Source organism: Phasianus colchicus, chromosome 11 (genome assembly GCF_987193195.1).
Source record: "Phasianus colchicus chromosome 11, bPhaCol1.hap1.1, whole genome shotgun sequence".
In the NCBI taxonomy this organism is placed as follows: Eukaryota; Metazoa; Chordata; class Aves; order Galliformes; family Phasianidae; genus Phasianus; species Phasianus colchicus.
Window position 1 is genome coordinate 6192917 of NC_143446.1, and position 13102 is coordinate 6206018.

General features: G+C 42.7%; 1 protein-coding gene across 11 annotated transcripts in view; it reads right to left on the reverse strand.

The window, feature by feature from the left end:
* Positions 1-13102, reverse strand: part of IQSEC1 (IQ motif and Sec7 domain ArfGEF 1) — a 361739-nt gene that overhangs the window by 46423 nt on the left and 302214 nt on the right. The window contains exon 1 of one of the 11 annotated variants that reach the window (XM_031608752.2): positions 11847-11994. The exons of the other annotated variants lie outside the window; for them this stretch is intronic. Coding sequence (XP_031464612.1) covers positions 11847-11911 — 65 coding nt within the window. The 5' untranslated portion in view covers positions 11912-11994. Of the gene's footprint in view, positions 1-11846; positions 11995-13102 lie in introns of those variants that run through there. 11 annotated transcript variants of the gene reach the window in all.

Genomic DNA, 13102 nt, shown 5'->3' on the forward strand with positions numbered 1-13102 from the left:
CTCTGTCATCCTCCTTCCCTCTGTCCACAGCCAAACGCAGTGACGTGCTTAGCCACAGGGGAGGCTAATCGTTCCTCTCTGGGCATTCTAGTCACATGAACATGGCACATCTTTTCTTCCCTGTATCTCATTTTACATCAGAATCTCATCATTCACATCAGAAATTAGTACTTGTGATCACACAGGCTGTAATTAGTTGATGAGTACACTAAATGCATTACCATCTTTTATAACAACATATTAATTAGGATTTTTGAATATCTGCTACATTCTTTGGTGGTTTTTTCCCACTTTTCAAAGACCTGTGGGGCTTTTACATTCATAAGTTCCTCTTCCTTCAAACCATATCAACTAGAGTCTTAGCAAAAGCAAATATAAGCACAATAAGGGGGAAAAAATGGAAAAATAAGAGAGCTTCAACATCTGAGCTTAAAACAGAAACTGGAAAGAGTCCCAAAGACCTGAATTTCAGTGAAGAGCAAACTCCAGGCTTTCCCACGACTACAAATTTGCTCAATGCACTTACAATAACGGCAAAACAATTGGTTTGGATGACAGAGGATAACCAGAAAAAGTAGAAATTCAATTTCTTCTGAGGCTCGCTGCCTTATCTTTAAAACTGCACAAAGTGAATATCACTAATACCAGATGCAAGGAACCATTTAGTATTCCCATTTGCCCCAGAAACCTCACAGTCCGCAGCTCGCAAAGTGTCCCAGAACACTTGTAGGACTGTAATACAAAGATAATGTGAATATATGCCTACAGAAAACTTCCAAATGCTGAAGCCAGTACATTGTAGCCTTTGTTTGGAACCAAAAGCAGCAAGGAAATTCAACATGCTTCCAAGTAATGTAAGTGCCAAACCAAAACTGCACGCAGTATTTTAAAATAGAACTAAAAAGCCCTATGAGTAAATATTTAAATAGTGACTTTACCAATGAACATCCTCTGAAATCACTAGTAATCGTCATCATTCATTTACAATGGGCTTTCAACAGTGCAATATAAAGACATGAAATTGAAAACAGGCCCCCACAACTGGATGGTACATCCACAGGAACCAATTTGTGTCACACCCATTCTGTAAAAAAAGTTGGTTTGGACATAAAAATAAGTAGGAGAGTATAATGCGTTTGTGCTGCTACAGCTTAGACTTTTCCATAGTATTTTAGTATTCCGTAGTATTTTATATTACTAAAAGAATAAATACTATTTCAAAGGTACACACCATAAATCAATTTTCATCTGAATTGGGGAATTCATACAAGTACTATGAATACTCTGAAAATCACTGCCAAATTCTCATCCTGGGCAGCCCCAGAGGATAAAGCCAGCACTCAGCCTTGCTTTGCTCTTTAGGAAGCAGGTGATTTCTAAAGCATGGCTGCTGTAGAGTATGGCAGGCCAGAAACAACAGCCTGCGTAACCTGATTGAGCTTAATGGAGTATTTGTACATTTATTTGTTGCAATGGTGGAGCTTTTGCATCGTAGTTTTTCATGAAATTCTTCAATCAAATTTGTCCTTTCTCTAACTTGCTTGTTCCCTGAATCCATGTCATTAACCTTTAAATTGTATCTACACAGAATAATTCAGCAAGATATTTTCTTCTTCTTCTTCTATTTTTTTTTTTTCTCCTGACCCAAACAATGGCTGTCCTGAAATTCTACCAAGGCAGCTACAACTGAAGTATCGAGATACCTAGGGACTCAAACATGCTATCTACGGGATGGATTTAAACACAAAAAGACTGAAGCTTTTTATGTGAAAAGTTCATTTCATAAATACAATGCCCAGTGAATCTCCTATTCCATTCAAAAACATTTGTCCTGTATAAATAGGCCCAATGCTCAGGAAGAAAGAAGAGCTTACACATCTGTTTTACACCAACTATCTCTTTTTAAAACTTGGAGGTTAAAAAGTCAAACTCTGATCATAACTCCTAATTATAAATACCCACTTGAAACTGATCCAAATTCTCTACCTTGCTCAAAGAATGCAGACCACGAGTCGCCTGTGGAACTGCTAACAGAGAGCAGCTCAATGGCAGCTGCTAGAGCAGCTGGTATGACCACACATTTCCATCATGAATGCTGAAAAAAAAACCCTACATTTAAATGGCAAAAACATTTAGGTTAAACCTAGGCATTCCACATACAAACAAATCTATATGATAGTTAATTTCTTGCATAAAACTTTGTCATTACAACAAAGTCCTAATTTAAACGTGAAATTTAAAACTGCAATGAGAAACAAAACACAGCACACAAACTATGACTCTCTATACAACCCAATCTGAGTATAATGATTCATTTGACACAAGGGTGCATCCCACTGCTTCAAAGCTGGCTTGCATTTCTGTACCTGTGGTGCTTTCTACTATCAACTTGGAGGTGTACTCAATGAAGGCTCTGATGTATGCATTGCATTATCTCAAATTTCTCTTTGCAAAAAGTCCTTAATGTAACCTCTTAAAATGCAAAAGTAGCCATATGTAGTTCATACAAGCTAGTTTTTTAAATATTTTTCTTTTCTTTCCTCCTCCACAATACAATATTCCCCAATGGGGTGAGAACATTTGAACAGAAATATATTATTAGTACAATTTGGAACAGATGAGAATCTAGTTGTTCTTCCCATTTCTGTTTTGTAGTCCTCTAGTACACAAAAGTCAATTTTATGAAGAACTTACACAAATCCCCAAATTCAATAAATGCAATAACATTAACAAACCAATCTACCTTCAAATATACACTGTCAAAAGTTCAAAGCCATTATGACGGACAGCAGTATTCACAGGCATTGACAAAAGCTTTGATCCAGGAAAGAAATATCGACCAACTTGTTTTACTTAGAATGCACTCTCACCAATTCAGCTGTTTTTGTTAAAAACAAACGAAACCTTTGATTGTACATCAAAGTAATGTCCCAGGTAATTCATCTTACTGAAGTTATGTATCATTGCAAGACAAATCCAGACAAAATTTGCATGTTCTTAGAAGCGAACACTAGCAACTAATAAGCCAACCACTTTGCTCTGTAACGTTCTGTGTAACAGACTGCCAACAGCAGCCAGTTAAAACACAGTTTGAGGACCATTGACAGCCTGACCAGATCCGCAGACAAAACACCACTATGTGCCTTGCAAACTTCCATTTGCTTTCTAGTCCAAGCCCTCTATTCAAACTTAGAGAAATCCCCAACATCTGTTCACTTGGACACTACTGAACTTTAATTCCCACTGAATAAACTCATGAAAGGCATTTAAAAAACAATCTTTATTTTTAAGGCTCTTTAACCCACAACCTTACGTGCTGCTAACAACAGCAGGGAGCAGGGGAAGATGGCAGATCACATTCTCTTCTCTGAAGCAGAAATTAGGAATTAATGCGCTCTTTCTTCTGAAGCAGAGATGCACACAAACAAGTTCAAAAGAGAACCAAACAGAAATCTACCCTACTTTATTTAAGGGAACAACCTCTATAACAGATTTAAGAACTAAGAATGTGTGTTTGAGAAGAGCTTACTTCAGATTATCTTCAGCTTCCAAGGAGGAGAAGGAAGGTTAAATGCCTCATGTATCACCTTTGTCTGTGTCAAACAGGGCAGTGCGTTGCCTAGCAGACAGAAGTTCCTGCTACAAAAGGGTTAAAATCAACAAAAAAGCAACCCTCCCACAGCACCCATTCAATGCCTGATGAAGCTTCTCTGCTAAAAGCAAAGCTGTGCTTTATTTTCATTATTTAGCAGCTGGAAAGTAACAGAAGAGACTGACAGCATCAACAGAACTTAAGCACAGCTTGCTTACAGAAGTTACCTTCTATCTCAGGTAAAGAAAGTACGTCATTCTCTGCTTATCTGCGTTAATCATCACCCGACATGTGCTCACTTAGCAGTGACCATATTCTATGCTTCAAACTGTTTTTATAAAGTGGACAAAATAACACTGAAATAAGGCTATAGAATAATTTAAGGTTTGTGGCTAGAAGAGTTCTCAAAATTATCAGCCTGATTTTTAGAGGTTTGTTTTTAAGGTCAGCTGCTCTCTGTGTGCCAACATAAAACACACCACTCATATCACAACATTCTTCAGAAGGATGTTTACCCTCTTTAAGTGAGCTAGAGCTAAATATTCTCAAGTTTAACTGCGCCACCCGACATTAACAGCATCTGTGAAGGTCTCTACTACCACTACAGACTGTGCCCTGCTCCTCTTAAATGAACTCACACAACCAGAAGTGTTATAAATCTGTACAGCTCCTCAGTGTAAGGATATAACCTCTACTATTAATTATCTATTCAGACATAACATTCGGCACCTCGAATCCTCTTACTTACCAGACGTATGCTACATATGACATGTATTTAAGATAGTGAGATATTAAAACATTCCACCATTTATAACATCATGACATGACCTTTATTCAATGCTAATTTTAAAAAGGAAGATTTAGTTTCTGCATCTGAGAAAAAAATTCATTTGCATGCACAGCTGAAGCAGCATTTGATATAATGCAAAAATCCTTGGCATCGTATCCCAGCTATCGTCGTATTTCACCTCTGTTGTGGCTTCAGCTGTTGTGTCAAGGCAGCCAGGGGTGATGCTGAGTGACACTGCTGAGAAATCATCTTGCAGGCAATGAAGTTCTGTAAGAAACTATCTACTAGTTTGCTCTACCTGTTCAAGTCTTGGTGGATAACAACATTCTTTCATCTCTTACGGACTGTGTTTAACACACGTGTGAATTAGTTTGAAGAGCCTTAAGGAAATCTTGTTCTCATAGTAATAAAAAGGCATTTAGATTTTATACCTGGAACAAAATCATACCATTTTAGATCTAACGTATTTGATAAAGTCTATTATTTGACCAATTTTCAAGTTTTATCCCTTCCCTAGTTGAAATGATTACAAATAAAGTACAGTATACACAACTTTCAGTGGTTGTTTGACTTCTTTGAGTACCAGATAGACCTGATGAGGTTGTAAGAGCAGCGTAGTTACAAAAGCCAATCCAAATCCAAAATCAGTATGGATTGCTAACAGCCAGATCAGAAAAAAAAAGAACTTTTCACAGTCTGAATCTAATACACAAAATGCTGTCACTCAGTTTTAAACACTGCTTAAACCCTGCCTTGACTGCCAGTTACCTTGTGCTGGGGCTGAAACAAATGAAAACAAGCAAGAAACGACAAAAAGCCTTTACTGGTTTTCTCTAAGGAAAAACAGTGTAATTTCAGCACACATAAATGCATACAGGAATGAGAACCTCTCACTAAGTAGGAGAAAAAACCACTAACTGAGAACAGAAGCCTCCTTCCTGCTTTCAGTGAAGTTCAGAGTTTTGCTCCAGCTCCAGTGAGAACAGGGACCGGCCCCGAGCATTCTGCACGCATGGAAGAAGTATGTGTAGTCACTTACTGGAAGAGAACCACTGCAAACCAGTCTTTAATCATAGGCTCGTAAGCGTGAGATTTTTATCCTGTGCAACACACCCTAGTTTAAATTAAGGCATAGAAAACGTAACGTTCAGGGAAAAAAAATGGTAAGAGATCTTTTGTTTGAGGCACAGTTTAGCAGAAAATAAACTGTTTTAAGTATTACTTAGATTCAAGGCAATGCATCCAAGACAGAAGGTACTTGCAGACACACTCAGACACACTGAGTCGTACTACGTGTGGATCTTAACTCTGAGGACAAACGAGACATCAGAAGATTACCTACAGTCCCTAATCAGCTGAAAAGCTGACATGCTTTTTCTCATTCACAAACTTCCTTCCTTTTACATTTCCTCTCCATTATGCTGAGCTCATACATCTTATAGTTTGTTTTCTGTTAGCGAGGAATTAAATGTAGGTTTGCAGTACAACTTCTGACCCATAACTGATCACAATTAACATGGGTCTTGGGAATCTAATGGTGCTATTTCAAAGCTTTTAACAAAAACGTTGCTCTACAAAGCCTACCCACTGTTATATTTTAAAATCTGCTCTACGTTCTAACTATTTGTTACCTTGAATCAATACTGAAAAACAGGGAAGCGGTACACACACAGCACTGGAGTATCTGCCTGGCCACAAGGCAGCATGCAGCAGCTTTGTTCAGATGCAGCACACTCACACCCCAGCTCTGCAACTCTGACTTCTGGGAGCATCAGAATCTGCACTGACTTCTGCTGATACGACGTGCCTTAGCTGGGCATGTAAGGCTGCTCAACCACAAAAGAACGTAAGGCCTAAAGCACAGAACCGGGACCGTTCTTAGAATTTACAGGCTATTTTCCATGACTTAATCCAAACACCTTTCCTCAATGGAAAATGGTCTTTAAGATGAGGGCAGAAGCCCAGTTCCTGAAAACAAGGTCACCTTTTGGTGAATCAAAGATCAAATGTTTACAACAAGTTCTTTGTCAAAACAGATGTAGAAAATGTCAAGACCGTCAGAAAAGATCTCGTGCAACATGATGAATATGGCAGTCCAGGAAAACTCTACTACTGTTCTTCTAGGCTGACTGAGATGTTTTTGATTCAGTTAAGTTTTAAGAATGAAAGAATCCAAAACTGCAACAGTTTGTTACCATTTGAGCCAATCTCCAATGAACACTGGGCAAACCCCTCTGTCTCACAGGACTGCCCGCTGGCACTAACAGGAATACTCACAAAGTCCCACCCTCCCCAACCTGAAGCATTAGAATCAGCTCCTTCTTGAAAGCAGTCTGTAATCAATATTCACAGCACTGATTATCTCCTAAACAATTTTCACGAAATAAAGAATATATGAACAGCAATAACTAACTGCCTTTTGAGAATCTAAGAACAGCTGAAAACATTATCTAACGTTCAACACCCTGTGAAATGTCGTTAACTTCAAAGCATGTGAATCACCCCAGACACCTCTATAATGGAAACAAAGCAGCTGTTCACCCACACATTACACTAAGGCAGAACCATGCAAGAACAATAAAGATAATTTTTATTCCCAGTTGAGAGTGCAGAGAGAAAAGCTATAATTAAATACAAACACAACCAGAAAGTTCACGCAGGCCTGCCCTGTCAGAAAAACTGTTAGACCTCTCAGAACAGCAGCTGGATCAGGAATGCTGCATCCACCTCGTTTGAATGACGACTTCCTCAACACAGCCTCCCAAAAGCACAGGGGAAACACTCGCTTTGGTGTTACCTCTAAAGGCTGGGGTGCTTCCAACCAAACGGCCCGTTCCTCCCTAAAGATTTATCCACAGAGTTCAGTGCAAGTGCTGACACGGTCTGCCCATCTCAACTCATGGAACTGACAGGATCACAGCTATGAGCGTTCTGGCTGTAGGCTACACTATAAAGAATAGGCTATAAACTCAAGTTACATGCAGCCCAACAAACAGATGCCTGAGCTTCAGCACCCATGCCCACTGCTCTATTTAACTGTCCACGTGATCTGAGATCAAGTCTGGTCCGCTCTACCATGAAGGTTGGGAGTGAAAAATAAATGAAAGTAAAATTGTGAGCTTTGTGTAGTACAGATGTAGGAATAGCAGCAAATACACCCTGTGACAAAAAATACATCTGCATCCACATCACATAAAGATGACCTGAGGGATCACGTACACACTTCAACAAACAGAAGGAAGTTAGCTCTCTTTTTCTCAGCTCTTACCACAGCATTTCCTGACACGTCCATCCTTGTTAATCTGGAAGATCTCTAAGGGGAAACTGAAATTTTTTGGACCAAAGAATGGAAGTACCCCTCAAAACAGGATTGACAGACTTTGGATTCTTTGTCTATTTCCCCACCTTGTACGTACTCACTACGTGAATGGAAACCAAGTCAGAAATGCTGCATTTTGTTTCTGTTTGCACAACACAAAGCAAGAGGGAATTGAGGCCTTTGTTTTCAAGCACAAGTTCAACTCGAATGACACTGAACTACTGAAAGAATCTGATTACCAGATATACTACATCAATTTCCTGAATTAAAGGCTCCCACAGCCATCATTTCAATATTCCACTTCTCCCACAAAGATAAAATAGTTTGATTTTTTTTCATGCCAAAACTTGGCTTTTTTTTTTTTTTACTTTATTTTTATTAATCGCAATTTAAAATATTATAATTTAAAATTATTCATGATTATTTTATGAAAACGCCTTTGTCTAGGGTAAAGAAGGAAAAGAAGATTTATTTAGCTAAATTTGCAGCCCTCTTTAACGTAATACTAGGGCTTTGTGCTACAGTGGATTAAAGCAGCATCTGTTCTTCTCTGGAAACCTGGAGTCAAATCACAGCAGCGCAGCACACTTGCCATCTCTGTCTGTACCCTAATTACAATTGTCCTTACCCAAAAGAAAATTCAACTCCTGCAAGATGGTCTGTATTTATGTAACTAAAATGCTTTTGGTTACTAAGTGTTACTAAAAGCCCACGGTTGGTATTTTCTGGAAAATAAAGATGCATAAATTAAACAAAGTCTATTTACATAAATATTGGTGTAAAATAGCAATATACAAGATGCTAAAAAAAATGAACTTAAGAGTTCAGGTCTTGATTCTGTTCTTGCAACGCAACAGTCTTGTTAGACAACAGAAAAATAGAAGTGAAATAGGGAATGAGAATTTGGCTTGTGTGTGTACTCTGCTTAAATATAAATGAAAGCTAAACAAAGCACTTACCAAACACTGCACTAACACGCCTCCCCTCACACCCTGCTCATACACTCGAGTGTTCTGTTGATCAGACAATATGCAGGTTAAGGGCACGTCCTCATACATTTAATGTAACAACTAGGGCAATCAGGGCTCCATCTTGAGTACAGTTTCTGAGACCTCCTGCAGTTCTGTTATTAAATAAACATAAAAAGCTATAATTGATTGACAGCTACTGTGATTAAAATATGCCCAGCTCTGAAATTAACGATAAATCTCCCATTGATTCTGACAAAAAATAACCACATGAATGTCAAAAGATTAAGAAAGTTGCATCCTTACTGCATCCTTCCGAAATGACAGTGAAGCCTTTCAATGAAGAGGCACAGCCCAGTTATTCTACATCCATGTATCGTGATGCTCAAAGCAACTAACTTTTTTTTCCTCATCATATTCTGGTGCTCCCTATTTTTTTTTGAACACAAGCACAGCTACCATGTAGCTTGAACCATTCCTCTGCATCTGTCAGAACTGGGCAGAAACTGGGAGCTGTGTGGGTTCACAACAAAGGGCACGTCAGTCTGAATCCCATGGAAGCGTGGCGGATAAATTCCAGGATAGCTCTATGACATTAATATTTCCAAAATAAAGACACCCTGAGAGCAGGCTAAACACAGTGTTACTCACTGAGAGAAGCACAGCTGAAGCTATCAAGTTAGGGCAATACAGTGCCTTGAATACCAAGTGGAACACCACACTGTGCAAGAGGACTCATTTCACTAGTAAAACAGCATCTCACTTGTAGCACACGTTTCCCAGTGGTCTGCTAGATGCCTGATGTCCAGGCTGGAGGGATGTTAAAAATCAAGAAGCACAGGTGAAATAAGCGAGGAAATATTGAATGCCACAGCCAGAAAACTGCTGGCTTGGGTCCAGAATGACACCCTGCAGCCACCAACAGGGGATGGGCTTCCACCAGGCTAGCCTTTGTCAGTATCAGCTACTACTTCTTGCTGTTCAGGGCAAATGGAGTTTTCAAGAATAAATAATTGAGCATTCAAAATCAACTACGTCATTAAAAGTCTCCCTCTCTGTTCAGAAAGTTTGATCCCTGAATTGCCATCTTTATACCCAGAAGAAAACATGATCAGTATAAAGAAAAACTCTGTTTTGAAGTTGTTGTCGCATCCGAAATCCTAGCAGCTAAGCTCCAGATTCCCACAGGTATGAAACAATTCCAACCTGGAAGTGATGGAAGACTATTCTCACGATGCTAAATACTTGGAGGAATACTTTCTACAGCCATACAAAGATGAACGTATTTCTCTTCAGCAAATTTTAATTTTGCAACATGGTCACAAGGTGAGAAGTAATACGTCAGGCCGTCCATTTCTTCCTTGAGAAGAAACCACGTCCCAGGTCTCAAGAGAAGCACCCTGCCCAGTGCCAGCAAACACACCTCCTCCAGCAGGGAGCCAGAGCTCACTGCCCGGGCTCCTAGCAACCTACCATACACACTTTTAAGCAGAGCAACAAACCAGTTACTGTTCTGCTTGGTATGTGCACTTTTCAGGTGTAAAATGGAACGCTTCGAGCTTCCTTACCTGTACTCAAAGTATTGAATTACAGGTATTTAAAGGATTGAAATTGCAAATTGTTTTTGACTGTGGCAGGATTCCAGGAGAGCACCTGAAGGGGTGAAGAAACAACTAAAAGCTGTTGATACAGTGAGTGCTCTAACTTTCCCTGGTTAGTTTCCATCTCACATATTAGAATTGTGTCTTTGACTACATCAAATTAGTTGAAATAGGGGGGAAAAAAAAGATGCTAGCTGACTTCTCACATAAAACCTTAACATGGACCAAGCCATCTATTTAACTAACTGAAAAAAGACATTAGAATACTATGTGGCACTACCCCTAATAGCTGCAATTTCAGAACTAGAACAGGAGAACACAACAACAAAGCAAACCTGATATAAAAGCAGATGCAAAATGAGAAATGAGTCATTTTACTCAGCAGGGCTTGAGTTCCCTGAAAGCACTATAGAGATGTAATGAATTCTGATTATACACGGGTATCTGTCACAAGAACAGAAACAGTTAAACACAACCATCCAAACGAAGTACTCAGCAATTCCTCTTTCAACACATCAGGCAGAATAATCAAGTTTAACTGAAAGGAAGTGCCTATATAGCAATGTGCAAACATAGGAAAAAAAACACTGAAACAATGACTGAATGGCAAAATATTACTGTGTGAATACAGGCAATGTGTAACTGAGGGAACGCTTAGGAATTATGTTATGAGCAAGCCATGCAAACAGAATGTGCTTTATGCAAATGCTGCCAACTGCACAGAGGAAGCTTACCAGCTCAACTTCATTGTGTTCCTTAAGGATAAAAACAGACTCAAATGCATGACTTTAAACTGTATTATCAAACATTTTTCTTGCCAAACAAAGCCCTTTCTCTTTCTTTTACAGGACAGACAGCACAAGTCACAAGCAGTTACACTGAATCTGGTCACTTCCTCCTTCTGTTCCTCCACACAAGCGCCTTTAAGACACGGCCTCTCTCTCCTTCAGTTGCGGATCTCTGTAACAGCCCATCAGCCATCAAGTCATTTCTTGGAACCCCACAAAACATCCCGACTTGGAAGGGACCCACGAGGATCACCGAGTCCAACTCCCGGCTCGGCACAGACCACCCAAAACCCAGATGGATGTCTGAGCGCGGTGTCCGGACGCCGATTCGTACTTGCTTTTGCAATTCTGACGCGTTACTCGGTGAGCAGCAGCAATACGAGGAGGCGCGCGTTAACGCGACGAGCCCCGGCTGCGACCTTTCCGCCGGCCCTCAGCGCAGCCCTTCGAGCCCCGCCCGCCCGGGGTCCCGGCGCACCCCGACAGCGGCGCTGCACGAGCTGACAGCCGCGCGACGCCTCGGACCGAGCGAAGTCAGCGGCGAGAAGCGCGCCCAGCCGGCGGCACGCGGCGAAGCGCGGCTCGGAAAGCTGCGGGCAGTTCCGCGCCGAGCGGCGTTCGGACGGCTGCGGGCAGGGCGCTGCCTCCGCGCCGCACCGACCGGAGCCGGCCCGCTTTCCCCGCTCCGGGACCGACCGCGGAGGAGGAGGAGGCGGCCGGGCGGCGAGCGGAGCCCTTTGTGCGACGGGACGGCGCTCCGCCGAGCGGGGCCCCGCGGCGCGGCTTACCAGCTGTCGAGCTCCAGCTCCAGCAGCGACTGGGTCCTCTCGGAGCTGCAGTGCAGGCACCACATGGCCGGGCCGGAGTCTCGGGCGCGCGGCTCCGCGCCGCCACCATAGCCGCCCCTCGGCGCCCCGCCCCCGCCCGCTCCTCTCGGCGGCCGCTCGCGGGGCGGGCGGGAAAGGCGCGCGGCGGGAGAGGAAAGGCGCGCTCCCGAAGCGGCTCGCGCCCCCCCGGCGTCCCGCGCGCACGCGCTGAGGGCGGTTGCCCGGGGAACGCGCGGGGCCGCGGCGCTCGCCTCGGGGCCGCCGGGCCTCGAGAGCGGTAGCGGTGCCCGCCGCAGCCGGCCCGGAGCCCGGCGGCGCGCAGGTGCCTGGCGGCAGCCCGGGAGGGGTTTTACCGAGCGCCGCGCGGGCATAATTAAAGCCCGGAGACTTAATTACACACAGCAGCGCTCCGCGCGGCCTGCCCTCCGCTTCAGGAGCGGATCGGGGCTTCCTCGGGAGCTCCTGTGCCGGGCGCGGCGCAGCGGGCTTTTCCCATAGCTGCCTGCCGAGCAAAGCAGCTTGCTGACATCCAGATTATTACTACTTTTTTTTTTTTTTTTTTCTCCAGCGCCCACGTGCCTCAGTTCCCTCTGTCTGCTAAAAATCCTAAAAGTTCCTTTGAAATTGTTTAAGGCCCAAGTGAAAGCGTGCGCAGGACTGAGGAGCGCCGAGGCCCAGCTGTGCCCGTGCCCAGCCCTGAGCGTCCCTGGAAAGCACAGCGCTCAACAGCAAAGCTAAAAATATTTCCGATCTGCCACAATAAGAGCGTAAAATAGGAGCGCAGCCCGTTTAAAATCCTAGCTCAAGGCAGCGGCGGCAGCTGTGCTGGTGGCACGTATCCCACCCATTTATTCTGAGGCACGCAAGGAAACGGAGCGGTGTCGTCAACTTCACAGACGTTCAAAACGGCAGCATCGAAGCTTCCCTGTTGTTGTTTTGAATGTTAGCATAACAGCCCCAGTCCCGTTTCTTTTCAGTAAAGCATTTTTCATACGCTGCGTTAGCATGAGATGGGCTGAGGTTCTCAATTACAAGGCAGAACATGAACTCATCCAGCAGGGCGCACACAAAGCAGCGGACAAAGGACGATGGCACACGAAGGGCTGTGCAGGCTGCTGATGGGAGAACAGCCCTTCTGTGAGGAGTGACTGATTATAACAGGAAAAAATATACGTCTATCAGAGCCAGATTTTTGGATAAAAATGAACAATTAAAAA